Consider the following 21,080-nt stretch of genomic DNA (forward strand, 5'->3'; position numbering starts at 1 on the left):
AGTCAAGGAATGAAACATAAGGGGCACTTCAATATAAAATTATATAATACAATGATATAATTTGCATTGCATACATATTGTGCTGGATGCTGAAATATTGAAAGTTAAATGTTGTGTAGACTTTAGTCAGGAGAAATCTCATGTGTGACAAAACTTTTTTTTCACTGCTGGTTGACACCCATATGCAGAGGTATCCTGGAACAGGTTTTTGATTAAGATTTGTGGAGACTTTGATTGAATGGCTGGTGTATGCTATCATTTTGGGAAGCCATTCTTCTTTACCACAAGCTTTTAGGTATTGTTTGCACTCACCTTGATATTTACTTGGGCCTATCAAAAGAATGGGCAGTCTTGGTCGCATCAAATCTGGAATAGAAGTGAAGTGACAGTCGATGTAAGGGGCATTTTGTGGTCGCAATTCTATTTGATGGCAAGCCAAGAAGTTAGTGGAATTGAAATGTTTTGGGGTGGAAGCCATAGAATGGAATGATGCTTCGAAGATGTTTTCACATTGACGTGGAACAATGAAATGCAAATGAGACTAGTTAAGGTAAGTTATCTTTTTTTTGTGCGGAAGCTGAAGAATTAATTGCCACAAATTATATTGACCCTTAGTAAGATTGGGGTAAATATTTGTCGTGTGAGCTTAAGTTGAACATAAAAAACTATTGTTTCATTTGGCCTTTTACCATCATGAACATTATAATTGATGGCTGACAGAAATAATATGGATTGGTTAATTTTTCTAGGTTGTGCAGTTTCTAAGCTGTTGTGTTTGAATTATTGAGCATCAATGTGTCTGAAGGTTGGAGATGATAAACTTAAGGAGTTATGCATATAAAGAGTCCACAATCGAACTGTTCATATCGAGCCCCCCAATGATATATTGGGTTCATTTCTCATTGTATTTGCATTTCTGGAATTCCATGGTTTGGAATTGTTGAGATCAGTCTTAAAAAGCTCAGGTTGCTAAACTGAGGCAAATAGTAATTCCAATTACTCACCGACTAATAATAATACACATTGTTGCTGATAAAGGTTCTCGGGATTCTTCACTAAAAGTTTGTCTGGACTTTAGACTGTTAATTCTGGTGAATGATTTCTAATCAAGTTGGAAAAATCCATTCATGAACATTATAATTGATGGCTGACAAATTATATGGATTGGTCAATATTTCTAGGTTGTGCAGTTTCTAAGCTGTTGTGTATGAATTATTGAGCATCAATTTGTCTGAAGGTCGGAGATGATAAACTTAAGGAGTTATGCATATAAAGAGTCCATAATCGAACTGTTCATATCGAGCCCCCCAATGATTTATTGGGGTCATTTCTCATCATATTTGCATTTCTGGAATTCCATGGTTTGGAATTGTTGAGATCAGTCTTAAAAAGCTCAGGTTGCTAAACTGAGGCAAATAGTAGTCCCAATTACTCACCGACTAATAATAATACACATTGTTGCTGATAAAGGTTCTTGAGATTCTTCACTAAAAGTTTGTCTGGACTTTAGACTGTTAATTCTGGTGAATGATCTCTAATCAAATTGGAAAAATCCATTTTGCACACAGAACGGTAGATAATGAGAAGAGATTACTATCTCAGACTGTTTGGTTGACCAATACTTGTTTTTGACTGAGACTTAAGCACCTTGGAGCATTATGATGGGTTGTAGTTGCTTATTTATGGTGGCAAGACAAACGGTTAGATTGCTCTGTTGTTTCATTATCCGCTCTATATAGCTACAAAGGTCAGCCTCACATATTCAGTCCAGAAGATTAATAAATAACATATAGTTTATTTGTACTCTAAATTGGAAATAATGTTTCATGATTAAAAGAGCACTCTAGCCATTTGAAATATATTTCCATTGCATGTTAAATCTGTTTGAGACTTATTTCTATTGTGCAATCTGAGTATGTTAATATCTGTATGTTAATATTTTTCATTGCCTTGAGTTTCATTATTACAATCATTGTTTAAAGTAGAATTAACAGAAAACCAGCCTCCATCATACAAACAAATGTTTGTTAAGGAAAGTGCACAAAATTGTAGCCTCTTAAAATGAGCGAACACATTGTAGTTAAAACAGTGTGACTGCAAAATTTTCTGTGTAAAAGGAAGTAGTAAAGTGCAGGAATCTTCAGTGGTGGTGTGCATCTGATTTGGAAAATACAGTTGGGTAAAGCAGAATTTAAACAATGGAAAAATTGAAAAGAAATCTCTTCTCCGAAGAATTTAATGAGACGTACTATAGTAAACAACTAAGGAACTTGTAGAAAGTGCAAGAAGTAGGCAATTGGCTTTATATAATCAGTCTGCAGTTGGAAGCTATACATACTCTAGAAGTTCTTCCTAAATTGGAAGAATTGGAAACACGTTTGACCAAAGAAGACTATGCACATCTGATTGGGAAAATACAGTTGGGTAAAGCAGAATTTAAACAATGGAAAAATTGAAAAGCAATCTCTTCTCTGAAGAATTTAATGAGACATACTATAGTAAACAACTAAGGAACTTGTAGAAAGTGCAAGAAGTAGGCAATTGGCTTTATATAATCAGTCTGCAGTTGGAAGCTATACATACTCTAGAAGTTCTTCCTAAATTGGAAGAATTGGAAACACGTTTGACCAAAGAAGACTATGCAGATTGTCAATTTCTGAATTGGGCCTTGCAGCCTTCAGTGATTGCTTTGGTCGAACACAGATTTATGGAAAATCCGCACAAAAATGTTAGGCTTGCAGTGGCTTCATGTCTCATTGAGATTACTCGGATAAAATCACCTATAACAGCTTATAATGATGATGTATTGAGGAAGATTTTGCAGGTGATTGTAGAAAGTTTTCAGGGGTTGCATGATGATAATGGTATTGACTTTGTCAAGAGAGTTAAGATCTTAGACATTATGACAAAAGTTGGATCATTTACCATTATGATTGATCTTGAGTGTAATTATCTAATTCTCACATTTTTCAATGCTTCTTGGCTGACATCAGGAAGCATCATTCAAATGATGTGAAGGCTTGCATGTATATTGTGATATCCTCTTTGATGAAAATGATGATATATGCAAATAGGTGCAATTGAATTTGTTAGCCATTTGGAGGAAGGAGCATATTATGTCATGTATTGCTTACGAGCTCTCCAAAAAAATTGATTGAGCACAAAATTGAAAAATTCAAGGAGCGCATGTCTGAAAATGAGTTAATGTCAGTGGGTTCACAGGTTGTAGAAACACCCAAGAAAAGTAAGAACCAAATGAGAAGAGAGTAGATTTGTTTTACATGCCAGAAAACTTGGACACTAAATCATATATTCTATGTTTATAATGAAGATAAGGCAGACAGAGAAATTCTGACCAGCAATGGAGATGATAAGAATTTCACTATTTCGCCCTCACGAAGTAACACAATCGGTGGTGATGACATGAATTTAACTATTGTCAAATGTATGAGATATCCCAAATTCTACATTGGCGACTTAGAGATTGAATTTGGCAAACACCCTAAGGATAGTCATACTCAATGTGAGAGCATGTTGGACATTTCTAGAGAAGTTCACAAAACTTCAAATCATGAGGAATTGTTAATGACATAGCAACACTGTTGCCTTTGCACATAAATTAATCAAATAGGGAGTTTGAGACATATAATGACATCCTTGAGTGGTGTGATGGATCATGTGTTGCTTATCTCAACAACTCTTATAATAGTGATTTAGAGGACCAAACAAAGATAGTATTCAAGGATGATGGTTCTTTGGATGATCAATCATAAAATGCGCTTTAAAGTTACAATTATGGGAAGCATGTCTTGAAGAAGCAGCTGAAAGTTACTCAAGATATGATTGTTGTAGTCTTAGTATGCTATGATGACATTCATTGGACCATTAAGGATATTTATGGGAAGGCACAAATGGGAAAGAGACAAATGGGAATGGGAAGTGATTCTCATGTTTCGGACTTACAAAGGGTTAAAAGTAGCGTTTGAGTCCTTCAAATCAGATTACTTATGTCTACTTTCGTATCGGGATTACATCCTCAAGGTTGTTCGAATATATGCTAAACAATTGAGGGAAAAAGAGGATGCAATTTATAAGCTCATTTGGGAGCTTAATGTTGCTCAGGAGGCATTGGATAATATAGGGGTTGCTCTTCACGAAGGAGAAAATTTGATTGTTTCTACCAATCAAGGAGAGGTTGTTTGGGGTTTTAATCTTTGTTGTTGCTGTTGGTGATCACATTTTTGCTCTTTAATACCAAAAGTGATTCATGCATTGGTGATTAAAGACCACATTTTTAGGCATATCCATAAAAAATGGCTCTTCATTGCTCATTTTGAATTCATCATTGCAAGGTTGAAGAGGTCAATTTTTTTTTGAGAATTTTTCGAAGGTGGAGTTTCTTTCTCCTTCATATTTGGCTCATTAATCTTTAAGTAAGTGGACATTTTCCATTTTGCTCATTAATTCATGCTTAACTTGCTATTTTGATGCATGTTTCAACTTGATGTTGAACACTTGTTGATATAGATGCCATAAAAAGTGCATTTTTTCTTTAAAAATGATGAAAACTCTCATTTTTGTACTTTTAGATTTTCTCCAAACTCCAAATTCGAATTTGCACATAAAAGCAACTTTCTTGTTGACATGTTTGAGTTGAAGACTAAAGGTATGTGTTTTCTTTGTGCTTGTTTTCGTTGTTTGTTTGCTTGCTTTATCGTTTTTCTTCTTCTGGAAGAAATTGCAAGTTCTTTTCCAAGAACTTGAGCACATTTCACATGTTTCACTTGACTTCATCTTCTGCCTATTCGTGCAAGTGCATCATTTCATTCCACCTCCATCATTAAATGCCATAGCACATTGCATCTCATTCTCCACATGCGATCACATGCAATTTCATCTTTCTTTTTCATTTACACACATTTCCATCTTCCAAACCTAAATGCATGTTCATTTTACGTATAATTCACTTTACATATAATTGCATCTTGAGAACCTGTTTTTGACTAAAGGTCACACTTTTAAAGTCAAAAGTTCATTCCTCAAGGCATCTTTATAAGAACTCATGCTTTTCCCATATACATATACATACCATCCATCTTCCTAAGTCTCCTTTTAGCCCTTTGCATGCACTTTCCATATCACATCCAATTGATTGCATATGTTCCATGAGTATCTAATTAATACTCCGAATATACTGTTCCTAAGAGACCCATTTTGCCAATATTCTCATGGAATTAGAATCCATATTGAAACTTTCATGTTGCAACAAGTCAAGATATGCTAGAATTTATATAAAAAATGAAGACATGTAGTAAAGAAGGCGTGCTTCGAATCTAAGAAGCGATAATTCATTTGGAGTCCATTTGCCCAATGGTTGTCTAAGAACCTGAGTTCGTGTGGGAATGTGCCAAGCATTTTGTTTCAATTTTTTTTTTCAAATGTTAATGGTGCTAATGGAAAGTTGTTCTGAGTTTATACCCGAACATCATCGAGGTCTTCAAAGTGCTAGAAAATCTAGAATGTGCAAGTCTTATAAGATAATTCACAACTTGGAATGAGGAAAGGCTTGATCACATCGAGTTTTCAAATCACAACTGGAAACTTGTCAAAGAGAATGCAATGGCGCAGAATATAGGAATCCTTGATCTCGTGATCATCACGTAGTACAAGGATTTTGGTGACAGTCTACAGGATTGATTCATTCAGAATCAATAGCCTCAACACTTTCTTCTTTTTCTTCTTTTATGTTTGTAGTTGGAAAGGATGTTGTAACAAACTTATTTTCCTAACCAATTTAAAACTCCTAATGATCTAATAACTGATTCCATTTCACATGAAAAAGACTTCCTTTAACTATTTTTAACTAGAAGATAGTAATTGCTTCCTATTCAATTTACAAATTATAATCATCTAATGAAATTAAATAAATACATGAATACGCTGCTAACATTTTTAATCATTCTAACTAATAAAATGTTCAGCTGAAAGTAAAGTACAACTATCAACCAATATCTTTAATCTAACTGATAACATGTTCAGCAGAAAATAAAGTAACAACCATCTATAGTAACAACTATCTATTTAATCTTTTAGGAATCTAAAGATAGGTGCAAAGAACATACAAAAATTAATGGAGAAATCCCTTTGTCATGTTGTTCAAGCCTCGGCATTGGTGAGAGGAGAAGCATTGACATAGGCTTAACCTCCCAACAACGGACTATACTTATCGCCACACATCCTAACTTAATAGAACAACCCTCCCTACCTCGGGATCGGGCTTGGGATGTTCTTAAGTCCAGCCATCCGAGTTACTCGGTGGTTTGAGTATCCCATCAGTTATTTGTAAATAACTAAAGCTTTTAGACAAACAAAAAGATCTCACGATTGACAGATCTGCTTATATCTACCCTGGCCAAGGATTTCAAAGTTGGGTTCGTAAACCCGATCTCCAACACTCGACTTGATAATAGGTTTCATCATTAGGACATGCATGAGCTATTATATGTGTTTGTTACTTAGTTATCTGATTTCAATCTTTATTTTTGCAGGTTATCTTCACCTCTTCACCATTTATGGCTTCTATGCTGGTGAATCCTAGGTGCATGAGAGATTATATCCACTTTATCTTGATTTACACCTCTTCACCATTGATGGCATCCTTGCAAGTGAATTCCTCGGTGTTTGGACTTCATGATATTATTTACACCTCTGCATGATGTTTAAAAGGAATAGAAATAAATTCGGGTAGGATCATTAGTTCATGGCTATCATTATAATTTTCATCTTCCATATCCATGGCTGAGACAATCTCATGGTTAATGTATAGCAGGTGACATGATATCAGACCTTGTGAATTCCGTCTAAGGAAGTTATGTTTATATATGCATACCCCATTCAAACTGTATATAGATTTGGCAATAAGATTTACTTTAACATGGAAAGATAAACATAATAGGACACCGATTGGTATGGTAGTAAGAATAAAAAGAAATGATAGATTCAATACGTTTCAACTGGACTAGCATATCTTACGTGACTTGTAACAGATTGTTCCTTACTACTACGACTGGAAATAATGAACTCCACACTTCCCTTGCTCTGATCTCGTGGATGGATAAAGACGTGAAGGTGAAAAGAAACGGGATGACAAGCTTATGAGGCCGATATTTATCTCAGAATCTCTTGACTTTGCTTAAATGCATTAGTAGATGAATAGGAGGGTCACGGAAATGCAGAGAGGAAAGAGTTATATCAAATACGATCAATGATACTCTATTTAATGGCCGGCTTGGCTCTTTGGCTACCTTCGGTTATCAAGAAGGCCATTTTGAATGCCTTACAAATTCGAATTATAAAAGAAAGAAAATAAAGAGGAAAAGATTAAGGAGTTGAAGAGTTTTAATTTTTATTTTATTATTATTATGCACTCTTATATACGTTCATGTATATATTGGTGAAATGACATCATTACATTATAAAGTTATAATTTATTGGTGTCACTTCATATATATATATATATATATATGTATGTTCGTATTTTAAGCGTGTATAATAATGATTAAATAAGAGATTTCAATAATAAATCTTTAAAGGTATGAATTTTATATTTTTAATTTAGATTATTTAAGTTTTATTATATTATTTTCTTAATAGCTCATGCGGTCCTATAATGCAATCTGTGGTCAACTCTTCGTATCCTTTCCAAGGTAGTCTTAGGTCATACCTGTCGATCCTGATGACTGGACCATCGACCATCCCCTTCTGATGATCCCATTTAGCAATGCTTCCCCTCTCTTAAGTCTTCTTCCTGTAATCACCCAAGCAAAACATTCTCGCCAAGACATTAATTCAAAAATATATTGATCGTCAATTCCAATAAAAAATTTGTCAATCATCTAATGACAATTATAGGTTGCTTGATTATTTTTATTAACGTCTATAATAACTAACTCATTTCACATGACCATGAAAGAAATAATTCGTTATGAATTGGTACAATGTATATAATTAACTAACTTGTTTCACATGATTAGGAAAAAGAAATAGTCTATTAACAGTTGATACAACGTATATAATTAACTAACTTGTTTCACATGATCAGGAAAAGAAATAATTTGTTGAACCAACAATTATGATCAAATTAAAAATTAGGGCAAAGTTTGGGATGTAACAGATGTATTGCATGAAATGATGTAATTATATGAAATTGTGTAATAATCCAATAATTTCTCTCACCTAGTTTTACTGAGTTAAAGTTTTTTGAGTTGCTCCCACTTTTTGTTCCTTTTCCTCGACCCCTTTGCCTATATAAAGGAGTGCTCCCTCATTGCAAAAATTATCTTTTGTTGTATACAAGAAAGCTCTGCCAAACTTGTGCAAACATAACTTTGATTTTGTAGTATGAATTTGGGAGAAAAGTGAATAAAAGAAGCATTTGGATTCGAAGCTTTGACTAGAAGCAGTTGTGATATAGCAAATTAGAAGCTTTGACTGTAATCTATGCCTATTGTCTTTGATTCATGTTATTATTATGTGTTCAATAATAGAGCACAGTGAGTTAAGAAGCAATCAAAGCCGAAGCTTTGTTTGGAAGTGATTGTGGTAATACATAAACTAGAAGCTTTGATTGTAGTTTGTGTTACCATCTCAAATTCACAAAAAAAATTAAAATTTCCCTACTTTTGGAAGTTTTTGTGCCCCAATGGTAGAGGTTTTTCTTATAGAATAAAGATCATCTACTTTTGGAAGTCTTTGCGCCCCAATGGTAGTGATTTTTCTTATAAATTAGAGAAACAGAACCGAGAGCCAAACTGGTACACTTTCAATCAGCCTTTGAGTTGGTGTTGGTTTATTAGTATCACTGTTTGTAGCTACTAGATAGAAGCGTAGTTAGAGATTACATCTTGCCCATTGCTCGCTCCATGAGTAAGTGGATTCTTTCCTAAAAGTTAAAAGGAAAGAATATTGGTAACACCTTTTACAAAATCTCTCAACTTCTTTTTTACCTTGAGTTGATCCAAGGAATGGTGAGAAGGGGGAGCCTTCCCTTTAATGTAGGAGAGACTTGGTCTCATACGCTTGTTAAAAAATTGTCATTGATGTCAAAATTGATGGCAATATTGAAGGTGTGGTTAAATAAATTTGACTAAGTAAAAGGTTTAGTGAAGAATGATGATCATATGATGACAATTCACATATATAGAATGAGACTAGTGAAAGCTTATAGATATTATGAGGATAACTTTCTTATGTTCTTGATAGTAGTAATGAAACTGAAGATGGAATTCATTTGTTGGACACATACACAATGTTTTCTGAAGATGTCAACAATCACATATATTCAAAAAGCATAGAAGTCTGCAATACATGTTGGACGAACTTCATAAGCCATGGTAACAGATGTGTTATTGGCAACCATAAGCAGTAATATTTATAAAGTCTTAGTACAACAACGATTATATATTGTTCATTAAGTCAGCATGAAATATCTAAGTTATCGGTTCGTGGTTCGGTTCTAGGTTCGGGTTCGAGAACCGGTTCGCTGGTTCGATGAAATTTTGGAAAGGGGTTTGGGTTCGTTTGGGTTCGTTAGTACAAAAACATATATATATATATATATATATATATACACATTTTTATGAAGCATGAGTTAAAATTAGAATGTAACATAGTACCATAAACACATTTTAAACTTTAAAACAGCATAAACAATAACATATCAATGTATCATGGTGAGCATACCATCATATAGTAACATAGTTCAATCAACTTCAACATCAAAGATGAAAGATTCAAAACAATTAAAATATCAAGGTCAAGTGTCATTGTTTCACGTTCAATGTTTAATAGTAACTAATAGAATGAAAATCTATTAAAATTCTGAATTTCTAGTTCTAAGTTCTTCATTCTTCATCTTCATCTTCTTCATATTCATCTTCTTCTTCTTCATCTTCTTCTTCATCTCCTCCTTCTCCGCCTACGCTATTACTTGCACCAAGGCCAATGGGATCAGCAGCAGAATCAACAATGGTATTGGCATCAAAGTCATCAAAATCATCAATTGTAAGCGCAGCAGTGGAAGCATCCAAGTCCGCAATCTCTGCATCTACATCCGACTTCTTTGTCTCGCCTTCTTTGTATTCTTGACTCTTGTGCGAAAGAAGGCGCAAGTTGTTATGCACAAATACTAGGTTCTCAGCTTTTTTTGATTGCAACCTATTGTGCTTCACCGAGTGGATGAAAGAATAGGTGCTCCAATTTCTTTCTGATGCAGAAGAACTAGCAACCTATAAAGACAACATAGGGTAGGCAATTAAAAAGGAATTAATTCAATCTTATTAAAAAATTCTTTTGAAGATAAAGTGAGCTAATTTAAAATAAAAATAAAACTTACTTGTGATATAACTTTGATTGCAAGGGACTGCAATGTTCGGAATTTTTGGCCATGGAGGTACCACCAACCATGAGCATGCTTCTTGAACCGATGACGAAGAGCATCATTACTTAGACTTGTAGCATTGACAAATGCTATGAACTCATCCATGATTACATCTCTTATATCATCATCAGGAAATATTCTTCTAAATGCTGCTTGGTACCCGTTAGACACTTCCATATCTCTATATGGTGGCAACCTTCCTAGTAGATCACAATATTGTGAGCTATAGTATTTGGGGGCCAAGGCATAGGCAAGCAAATGTAATGGAGTGGTCATTTTGTTTCATCTTTCATTAATAATTTTTTGCACTTGTTTGAAAAAGGTCTCTTGCGGATCTTGCTCCTGCTCATTTATAACTTGCTTGATCTTCTCAATCATTGAGTCTATGCCATCATAGATCTCTCCAAGGCAAGGCCTATCCATGTCAGTGTACCTAAGCATGCTCATAATGGGCTCGGTGATCTTAAGGAGATATTCCACACGTTCCCACCATGAGTCAGCCAATAGCCTATCTTTTATTTTGTTTTCCCTTTCAGTGTTCTTTTGCTTCCATACACCCCAATTGTTGCTGATTACCATACCTTGAAGTGCATCTTTCACTTGCACAAGTCGTCTTAAGACGATTATATGTGATGCAAAACGGGTCTCAGCAACCTGTAACATAAATTAGAGCAAAAAATAACTATTAGATACATATTTTAGAAAACTAAGAAAAGTATACACATTGGCAATTGCGCAAGTAAAATATGAAAAATCAGAAATTGTCAAATATTAAAAATTAAATTACTAATTTGAGTTCAAGTTCATTTACCTTCAATAGCTCCAATTTTGAGTAGTTCCTGAAAAGAGATTGAGTCATGTGGTGGTTTGTGACAAACATTTGTATGTCCTCAGCCTCTTCATACATTGTTTTGATCCACTCAATTTGGTTCCCAATCTTTTGTAGCATAAGATTGAGTGAATGGACTGCACAAGGTGTCCAAAAGATATGTAGATATCATGATTCAACCAACAAACCGGCTGCTCTACAATTCTTTGCGTTGTCCGTTATGACTTGGACAACGTTTCTTGCATCCACTTGTTCAATGGCCTCAATTAAGATATCAGCAATAAATGGCCCATCTTTTACTTTGCCCTCACAATCCATCGCTTTCAAAAACATTGCCCCTTTAGGGGACACCACAAGGACATTGATCAAGGGATAGTTCCTAGAATCCTTCCAGCCATCTGAAACAATTGTCACCCCTGTCTCAACCCATGAGTCCCTTATGGGCTTCAATTGATTTTCAACCCATTGGACCTCATCATCCAACAAGGTGGTGTGCACTTTCTCATAGTCGGGGCCACAATACCCTCTGGAGCTTCATTGGCACCCCTCAACATGTCCTTCCAAAATGAAGAGCGGACAACATTAAAAGACAACCCATTTGCATAGAGGCATCTTCCCACCTTAATGTCAGCAATATCCCGGGCCTTGTTTTGAAAAGAAGTTTTTATTGGCCCCTTTCTTTTGTGTACAATGGGGACAGATTCAGTGTCAGTGTCCATTGTAGTATTGAAGAAGGGGTGGTCTTGTACAATAACATTTGAGGGGCGCTGCATTCCCTTAGCTTTTTTACTTTTATTGCTACTACTACCGAGTTCTATTGCCCTGTGTCCTTCTCTCTCTTCTGCTGCCTTATGCTCTACAATATATTTTAACACGGTGTGATTTGGTATAGGGACACCATTTTTGCCAGGGCATTTCTTGATTCCTCTTCCAGTATAACCACATAGATGGCCTACCACACGATAATAAGAACTATTTCTTTCTGCATCACATCCTCGACATCTCCAATGGAATGCACCACCTCCTGGAATGGGTTTTATAATGTCTACATACTTCCATAGAGGAGAATCGGAGTTGGTTTCCATTCTTTGTTTGGTGTTGCCTATTGATGAAGAGGTAGATGACATTACTTTCGAACCTTTCCCTATGGAAAGAAATTACTAATTAGATATATGTTCATAATCTATATGCAAGAAAATGACGAATTTTGAAATAATGGAAAAGATTCAAGAACTTAGAACATATGAAGATTGAAAGAGAAATGAAAAATAATGGAAAAACTAGAACAAAACAATAGTAAATGGAATAAGATCTTACCTCTTGGTCCTTTTCCAGCCATTGCAAGTTTGCAAATGTGTATAAATGATGCACAAACACTGCAAGAACACCAACAAGTCAATCTTCAAACTCCTCCTTGCACAATCGAATGCTTGCTCAAAAACTTATGTGCTCTCCTTCAAGGCAAAACAACCTATTTAGAAACATCAAATGACTATGAGAGAGCAAAAAACCAATTCATAACACCTTTTTAGGGTATGTGGACTCCAAAAATTATTTAAAAATGCAAATAAATCACTTTATTTCCGCGTCTATGGGTGGGTTCTTGGCTGGGTTCGAACTTGGTTCGATTTTCCCAGCCTGGTCCACCCGGGTTCGAACCAGGATTCGAAAATCGAACCCTGGTTGAACCTTGGTCGAACCGGACCAAAATCTCGAACCAGTTCGAGGTCTGGAGGGGGGGGGGGGAGGGGTACCCGTGTAACTTAGTGAAATACCACATAACTCAGAAATATCATAAACATCTCCAGCACATAACTGATCCAAGAATATGTTTCTAGTCCTAAATCTGAGTCATCATGTTAAATTGAAGTTTATCAATATGAAAAGAAAGTGCGTAGGAAGACTCAAAAAGTGGATTGAAAGGCAAAATGAGTAATGGCAAGTTATAGCAACTTCAAAACTATGACATAATCCAATAAATCTGAAAAGTCCGATAAGATGGAGGAGGAACTCTTTTATAATTCACAATAGGAGAAAGTCATGATAATAAAGCCACTGTGACAGATTTTGGAAAAGCCAGATATATTATCAAATGACAAGATTTGATACACAAACCAAACCAATGGAATTAAAAGAAAAAGAGTTTCAAGGCAGCGACACATACAAATGAACAAAAATTGATTATAAATACAGTCAGCAATCAGTTTATAAATACATGTTGATTTACTCCAAATAAGGCATGAACAATGGTGTTGGTAAACATGTGTTCGAGAAACTTCAGATTATGTTCAGGACAAAATGGTGGTTATGTTAATGCACTATACTGTGCCCATTAACATGGAAAATCTGTAGTCTGAGAAGTAACGAAACGGAAGACGGTCAGAAGAGTCTATGATTATGCCCAGCACTAATACAAAGGAATAAAAACTTTTGTCTTGGCATACAAAACAAATAACAATGGAGCAAGACCGAGGAACAAGGATGAATCGACCAAAGACAAGAATCGATCAACGTGAATATTATTTGATGCAGCATGTATGGCATCAAGAGTTTTCATAAAGCCTGACAGTTCTAATTAAGCCTGGAGTATGCTTCAAAATAAATTCAGGCCATGATTTGATTCGTATAGTAAGTACGATTGAGTATCATTGATAAATGACAATATGGAGCTCACGCAAAAGAAGAAAGCAAACGCTTTGGTGGAATTAGTAAAAATCTATACTGCAAATAGGGAGTAATAAGTTATTAAAACAGTTACATTCGAATGGACGAAAATTACACGTCCAAGTCTTCATGAATTGACGACAAGTTTGATTTAATGATTAAAAAGGTCATATAAAGATTATTGGTGATAAAAAAGAAACTGCAAACTCCTAATTAAGTTACCAAAGGTCATGACTTTTAATTTTGAAAAGTAACATCTTGGAAATATTCTAAGAAGCCGGATTCGTCCCCTGCTGCCCAGATTTGGGTCCAGGTCCACATGGGTTCGGATTCACCCCCAGGTTCGCTGCAGGTCCGAGCAGAGTCCTTACTTTTGACTATGGATTCGTCTGGGTCCTTGCTGAAGTGAACCTGGACGAACCCACAGCTAACTCGGGGCTAAAACAACTTTAAAGAGTGTGTTTTTTTAATTGTTTTCTTATGTAACTCTCAAAGAACTTAATTATACATTTCACTCATCTAATCCCTTATGTCAAGGAGGAGGATGATGATATAGCAGCATTGGGACTAGTGGAATTAGTTTGGGTTCCAATGATGAAGATCTAGATATAGTTGCAGTTGGGCATGAAGCCATTGATCCCTCATTTTATGATGATCCATTTGATCCTTGAAGGGCATTTGATACTATGATTATTGATAAACTACTAAACACTTGTCATCTATCATCATGTTTCAAATTTTATTATTTGATGAACTAGTCTTTGTTTTGCAATTTAGTAATTCACTGTATTATTTGATGAACTAGTCTATGTTTTGCAATTTCATTTTGCAATTTAGTAATTCAACGTATAATTTTCTTTACAATCATGAAGATAGATTAATGAGCGAGTATTTAATGTTTATTGTTGGCATTTGGCATTGATCAATGATCAAGCACCAATTGTTCATATTGTGAAATGACTTTTTTTGGCAACTATGCATGTTTCTCTTGTGTGTGTGTGTGTGTGTCTATATATATATATACACACACACTCACAAACCCACCCATGAACCCAAATGGGGGAAAAAATTGCTTGAACCCACGAACTTGAACCTCGAACCCGTCCTCGAACCTGAATCGAAAACTTAGGAAATATATATATATATATATGGAGACGAGTTTGTAAAAAAAATATGTCAGCAGAGGAGAGCAGAAGAAGAATAAATTAAGAAATATATATTCTTCTTCTGCTCTCTTCTCTGTTGACATATTTTTATTACAAACTCGTCTCCATATATATATATATTTTTCAGGGCTAAGAGGTAGAGAGATATAAAAGAAAATTTAATACTACAAAGTTGAAGGCTGACAAAAATGGGGAAAGTATACCTTCAGAATTAAGAGCAAATAATATCCATCACCAGGTTGAGCAAGCAATCAGTTAAAAGTTGGAATTTCAGATTTCATATCAGTAGTGGGAGTGGGTGCTTCCATTGGGTTGGAGCTTGCAAAGTGTAGAAGTCGTAGCTTCCAGCAGGTAAGTGCTCGCCTAACAAGGTTGGAGTCTACATATATATTGTAAAAGGATTCAAAGTTATATAAAAGCATTTAAATTGTCATGGTTTTCTCCCACACTGGGTTTCCATATAAATCTTTTTGTTATTGTGTTCATATGTATAATTGTTCATTTCAGCACTTAAAATTATTTAAAGTTACGTGTGTGGATAAATTTTTTTAAATTGGCAAAATCTAGGTCCGTTTGGTTTGTGGAAGATGACAGGCACCGGCTTTTTCAAAATCTGGATTTGAAATTTTTTGCATTTGTTTCAAAATTAACAAAATGGAATTAGAATACCCAACTTCAAATTTTGTCTCAAAACCAGGTTTTCAGACTTCCTACTAGCAAGTAGGAATGCAAATCAAAACCTGGTTATGTTTTTTGAGGAGCGTAAAAACAATAGATTGGACTGGCAACTCCAAGCTTAAGCATAAAATGTGTCTTCACACTCATCTTCCGAGTTAAACAAATGGTTCAAGTAAAATCCGAAAAATAGGAATGAAGATTTGCAAAACCTTGATTTGGCTAAATCGAAAATGGTAGAAATCTACAATTTCATGAACCAAACGGACCCTATGTAATATCCCCAATCGGTTATAACTTCTTGAAACACCAAATCCTTCTCAAATTCAATTATTTGACATTTTGTCAAACACTTTGCAAGCAAGCTCTAATACCACTGTAATATCCCTTGTTAATTCGAACCTCAACTTGTTGATTTGTTGGTCAAGGAAAATTGTCAAACACTTCCAATACAATCTCTATGCTTGCTGTTTTTGAGTTTTAGACTGATTATGCTTGCTTGAAATGATATCAAAGGAAATCTAAAAGCTTGTAATTGATTACTACTATATCTAAGAAAAGCACTAAATGCATATGCAATTCTCTTTTGGCTTTTCAAATGCATATTGATAAATTCTAAATGAAAAATGTGCACTTATAGCCAATTGGTATTTTGTCAAACACTTGGCATGCATACTATTATGTCAATTATGAAAGATATAAATATGCACATTACATCAAATATATATACCTGCAACTTATCACTCTTTTAGTGAGATATTTTCTAATTCAATGCTTAACATAATATTCCAAGGCTCTTGGCTTTGCAACCCCAAAAAAACTGAGTAGAAATGACATTATAAATCTGATATAAAATGTGCATCTATTGCTACTTATGACAGCCACCTTTACAATGCCAAATAACCAATTTAAATGATGCAAATTGATTGTAGAAACTGATATACAAATTGTCCAATGAAGGATATGAAATTGCAATCATAATCAAGCCAAGTACTGTAGCGCCGGTATTGTTCATGACACTGTTGACATCATTGTTGATGACACTATTCACATCACTCACGACACTATAGCAGCCAGCAATAAATGTATTCTCCAATTTAAGCACAAATAGAACTCCAGAATCCATGTTTGAAAAGAGATAAGAGGTATGTTTGGATGCCATAAATAAAGGATGGATCAGTGGTCCTAGGTGGCATCACTTCGAGTTGCCCAAGAAACTCATAAGTACAAACTTTAACGACAAGTACAACGATGTGATCTTCATCCTGAACAAGGTCATAGGAGCACCTCAAGGTGCAATGTTTGATAATTGGATGCTCTATTTCATAGGATGAGTCTTTACATGAACAATAATGATCATTGGACTAAGATAATAAGTGATAGCTTGGACATCCTGTTAAGAAGCTTGGAGAGGACAAAGACCTTTTATATGAGCTCTTATTGGTTTACCTATCGATGAAGAACATAAATTTTCACATCTCTAATATGCAAGGGCAGGATAGGGAACAAGAAAGGACTTAAGGTATTGGATTGTCATACTAAGCTTTAAATTCATGAAAAGTGGCCCTATAGGAGGTCTGATGATGCATTTTCCATGCATATCACATTCTTTCTACAAGGAGGATTGGATAAGAGAATGTCTAGAGAGGCAATGGCATTGGTATACAGATATGGATCCTTGTACATTTAATACCCAACCTTTACCTACTGAAAGGATTCAAGGAATCACTTCCAAACCTTGCAAGCTTCCATGATCTCCTATAGACAAGCTGGTGTTACTTGTGGTTGTTAGATGACTTTTAGTGTTTGATCACATTCAAAAGGGGAAGCATAGGCAAGGTATGACCTTCCCTATTACACTAGGCAAAATGTTGAAGATGTGTCCCACAACACTAGCAAGAGATACAACTAGCACTGAGTTGTAGTTGTACCAACTTGGAAACTACAAGTCAAGGGATCAATTTGATCCATTTCAGAAAATCATCACCTGCAAAGGAAAAAAATAGAACAAGGTAGACCTAGAAGACTGTTGGGAAAACTTTATAGATAAGTATGCAATAAGGAGGAAAATGCAATCCAGAAAGTCAGGGGACTTAATGAAAAAGTGCAACATCTTCCCCATTCTTGATCATGTTAAGGGTGATGGGAATCATATGTATCTCCAATATAACCACAAGGAGGACAAATCAAATCAATTCCCTGATTGGTCACAAATAAAAAAAAAAGAGAGTTGAAACTCTTGATGAGGGAAGTGACTGGTAGATTAAGGTCATGTGTGCACAAACAGACAAACAAGTTCAGAAAGCAAGGTGTCACTTTCACATATAAAAAAATGCAAAATGGAGTCTTCTTCAATAGGGGATGAAAGGACAATCAGCAATTTAGAGTTGAACAACAACGAGGAAGGTCAACCTTCAAAGAAATGGGAAAGTGTGGCACTGTAACTGTGATATATCCAACCTTTATGTGTAGGATAGATTTTTTTTAAAACTCTAGTTTACTGTAACAGTGGAAGCATATGCTGCTAGGATTATTATTCAAATAAAAGTTGTAAAAACCTTTTGCTTGCCATTGAAGTGCATTTCAACCTTTTTTCCCTAGGTGAATCCTAAAACTACTAATTTTATTCAGCATAAGCATATAACAGTTCCAAAAAAAAATACTGCATACTGTAAATTAGAAATATATTTATACAGATTAGGATAATTTTTACTTACAGGGAACATACTCTTCTAATTACAAGAGTGATTCTACTGCATATCTATTCTGTTTTGTATTGAATAGAGAGGTGGAAATTAAAATGCTAACAAGATATCATATTTTATTCCTGTGTTAGGGCTAATATTCTTTATCAAGCTCATAGGAGTAACACACATATATGGTTCTATCAGTACTTCCATGTGTCCTTTCCTTTTAATTTAATAATATTTGTTTCCCTTTTTTAAGTGTTACTCCTCTTTCGTAACAGAAGAATTTTGTAATATTGCTATCATGATTTCACTCTGTAGTTTTTGAGTCAAACTCATTGACCCATATTTCATGAGTAGTGATTCAACATGAATCCATCTCCCATGAGAATGAATGGAACACAAGTTTGGTCTCAAGTATTTTTTAAGGGTTCTGTCTTCAATAATTTTTTTCATGTTTTCTATGCTGCTCAAAATTTGCCTGGTTGTTTTTCTGCCAGATACAAATGGATGAACAACAAAGTCCAAGTGGAATACCAGTCACATTATTTACCCTTCAGTCTATATATACACTTAGTGATGATGATAAACTTCAATTTGAATATGAATCGGGGAACATGAATCTGCAGGTAATCACTAAGCACTAGCAGCTTGTTATACAAGTTTAGTTTTATTGGGAATAATTTGGATTCTTCAATGGATTATCTGTGCAGATGAATGAGTATACTTCTCAACCTGAGATATCACGTGAGGTATTGATTGAGAATTGTTTGAGATTGCACTTTCTATTAAAACATTGAGCTTTTCACAGTTTTACTTTTGTGACATTCACTTCTAATCTGATCAATGCAGGTGGATGTCTTCCTGCACAAGTTCCACTCAATTCCAGCTTTTACTGCAAATCTAACTGTTGAACTGTTTAACAGATCAACAATGACATAAAAATTTGAGGAAAGCTTTTAGTACGATAGTTAGAAGAGAAAATTTTGCATTTGAGAAGGATATATGTGATATTTGGTTCTTCAACGTGTTATAAAGAAGACGGAAGAGCTTTATGATTAATTTACTTGTTGTAGAGGATACTGAAAAGAATAATATGAATGATCTACAAAACCAAAGAACTACAAATTATAAGCTGCTAAGTAATCTGGCTCAGTTTGATGTCCAGATATTTGATCAAATGGCTACGATGTATCTACCTTGATGAATTGAAGTTCATGAAGGGTTAGGAAAACTCACTTTAGAGGATAAAAAAATATCTGATTTCATTATAGATCATCTATAAACCACCATACAGAAAAATAGTGTTCCAAGAACCTTATTTTTAACATTTCATTGCTCTGTGTTGTAAAGTTAAAAGATTTGTTTGCATGGGCTAATTCCCTTCCTCCATCCATTTGGGCCCCCATGGTGAATAATCCACTTATTTTTTCCCTTCAAATTTCACATTTTAAAACTCATCTATCCTCCACAACTCTATCACCCCAAAAATGTGTGCCAATGTTTATCTTCTCAACATCCCCATTTTCTTATTCAAGATTTTTCCATCACCCATCCCTTGTCCAACAATTGTTTTCCATTTTCCATCTATTCCATGCAATATTTTTAAGTAGGTTGTTATCTTCTCACATCGCCATTCCTATCATCCAACATCGATGAGCATACTTCTAATTTGTATATTCTATTGAAGCAATTGTTCAAAGGATGACATTCAAGGAGCTATCGACTTGAGACTTTTTGCTAACTCCCTATCATTATATTCCAATCTTCGTGTCCACATCCTTGCCCTTCTATACCATTCGAAAACTAAATAAAAATATGGAAAAATAGAAATTAAAGAAAAAATAAAGAGAGAATATTCATCCAATGATAGAAACGACTTCTTATGGTGTCTTGTACAAGTAGCATGATGGAAACCCAACAAAAAAGCTTCATGTGTAATCATTTATCCTCCAACACTATATTTTGGGGGAATATTTATCCTAAGTACTTACCCACCTTGTTTACTATCATTTGTCCCCTATTCTTCAACTTATTTATGCCATCTATCTTTTCCACATTTGATCTTGGTGGGAATAAGGATGTTTATAAGCATCATAAACCTATCTACCTTATGATATATATACCGTCCTTCTCACATCCTTTTCCCTTTCACTCTATCTTATCCAACAACATCTCCCCTTCCATTCCTTGTTCTTGACGATCCTATTTGTGATGTATTTTTGTATATGGATTTGATGTGAGAGTTTTAGTATTAACTTCTAAAATCACACTTAGACAATTCATAAGGATCATACACACTCTTTCATCTTGAGGATGGAGTATGGATGTGGTTTGAGATGTTAATGATAAAATGTTCACACTTTTGAACCCATAAACAACCAAACATCAATAAAATGGGTTGTGAAAAACTAATGTCATTATTCTTTTAATATCTTCCATCATTCTATTAAATTTATTTTCCCCTTCCTCTAATCTTTGATATTGCTTTGCAGATTGAAATTTTGATTCCCCTATAATGTGCATCACTTACACATTATCATCACATGTGTACTTTCCCATCATCTTTTGTTGATGATTGCACTACCTCTAGTATGTGGCATTTTGTTTCTTTACAATAT

At 34.8% G+C, this 21,080-nt stretch overlaps 1 protein-coding gene across 2 annotated transcripts in view; it reads left to right on the forward strand.

Moving 5' to 3' along the window:
- Window positions 1-19,732, forward strand: part of MAD1 (mitotic checkpoint family protein) — a 235,189-nt gene extending 215,457 nt beyond the window's left edge. For both annotated transcript variants that reach the window (XM_089823838.1, XM_089823840.1), the window contains exons 14-16: window positions 18,960-19,088; window positions 19,173-19,211; window positions 19,312-19,732. In XM_089823838.1, the coding sequence (XP_089679964.1) occupies window positions 18,960-19,088; window positions 19,173-19,211; window positions 19,312-19,401 (258 nt within the window). In that variant the 3' untranslated portion in view covers window positions 19,402-19,732. The remainder of the gene's footprint in view (window positions 1-18,959; window positions 19,089-19,172; window positions 19,212-19,311) is intronic.
- Window positions 19,733-21,080: the final 1,348 nt, after the last annotated feature.

The sequence above is a fragment of the Cupressus sempervirens genome, chromosome 1 (genome assembly GCF_028749045.1).
Source record: "Cupressus sempervirens isolate cs-2001-9-10 chromosome 1, ASM2874904v1, whole genome shotgun sequence".
Classification (NCBI taxonomy): Eukaryota; Viridiplantae; Streptophyta; class Pinopsida; order Cupressales; family Cupressaceae; genus Cupressus; species Cupressus sempervirens.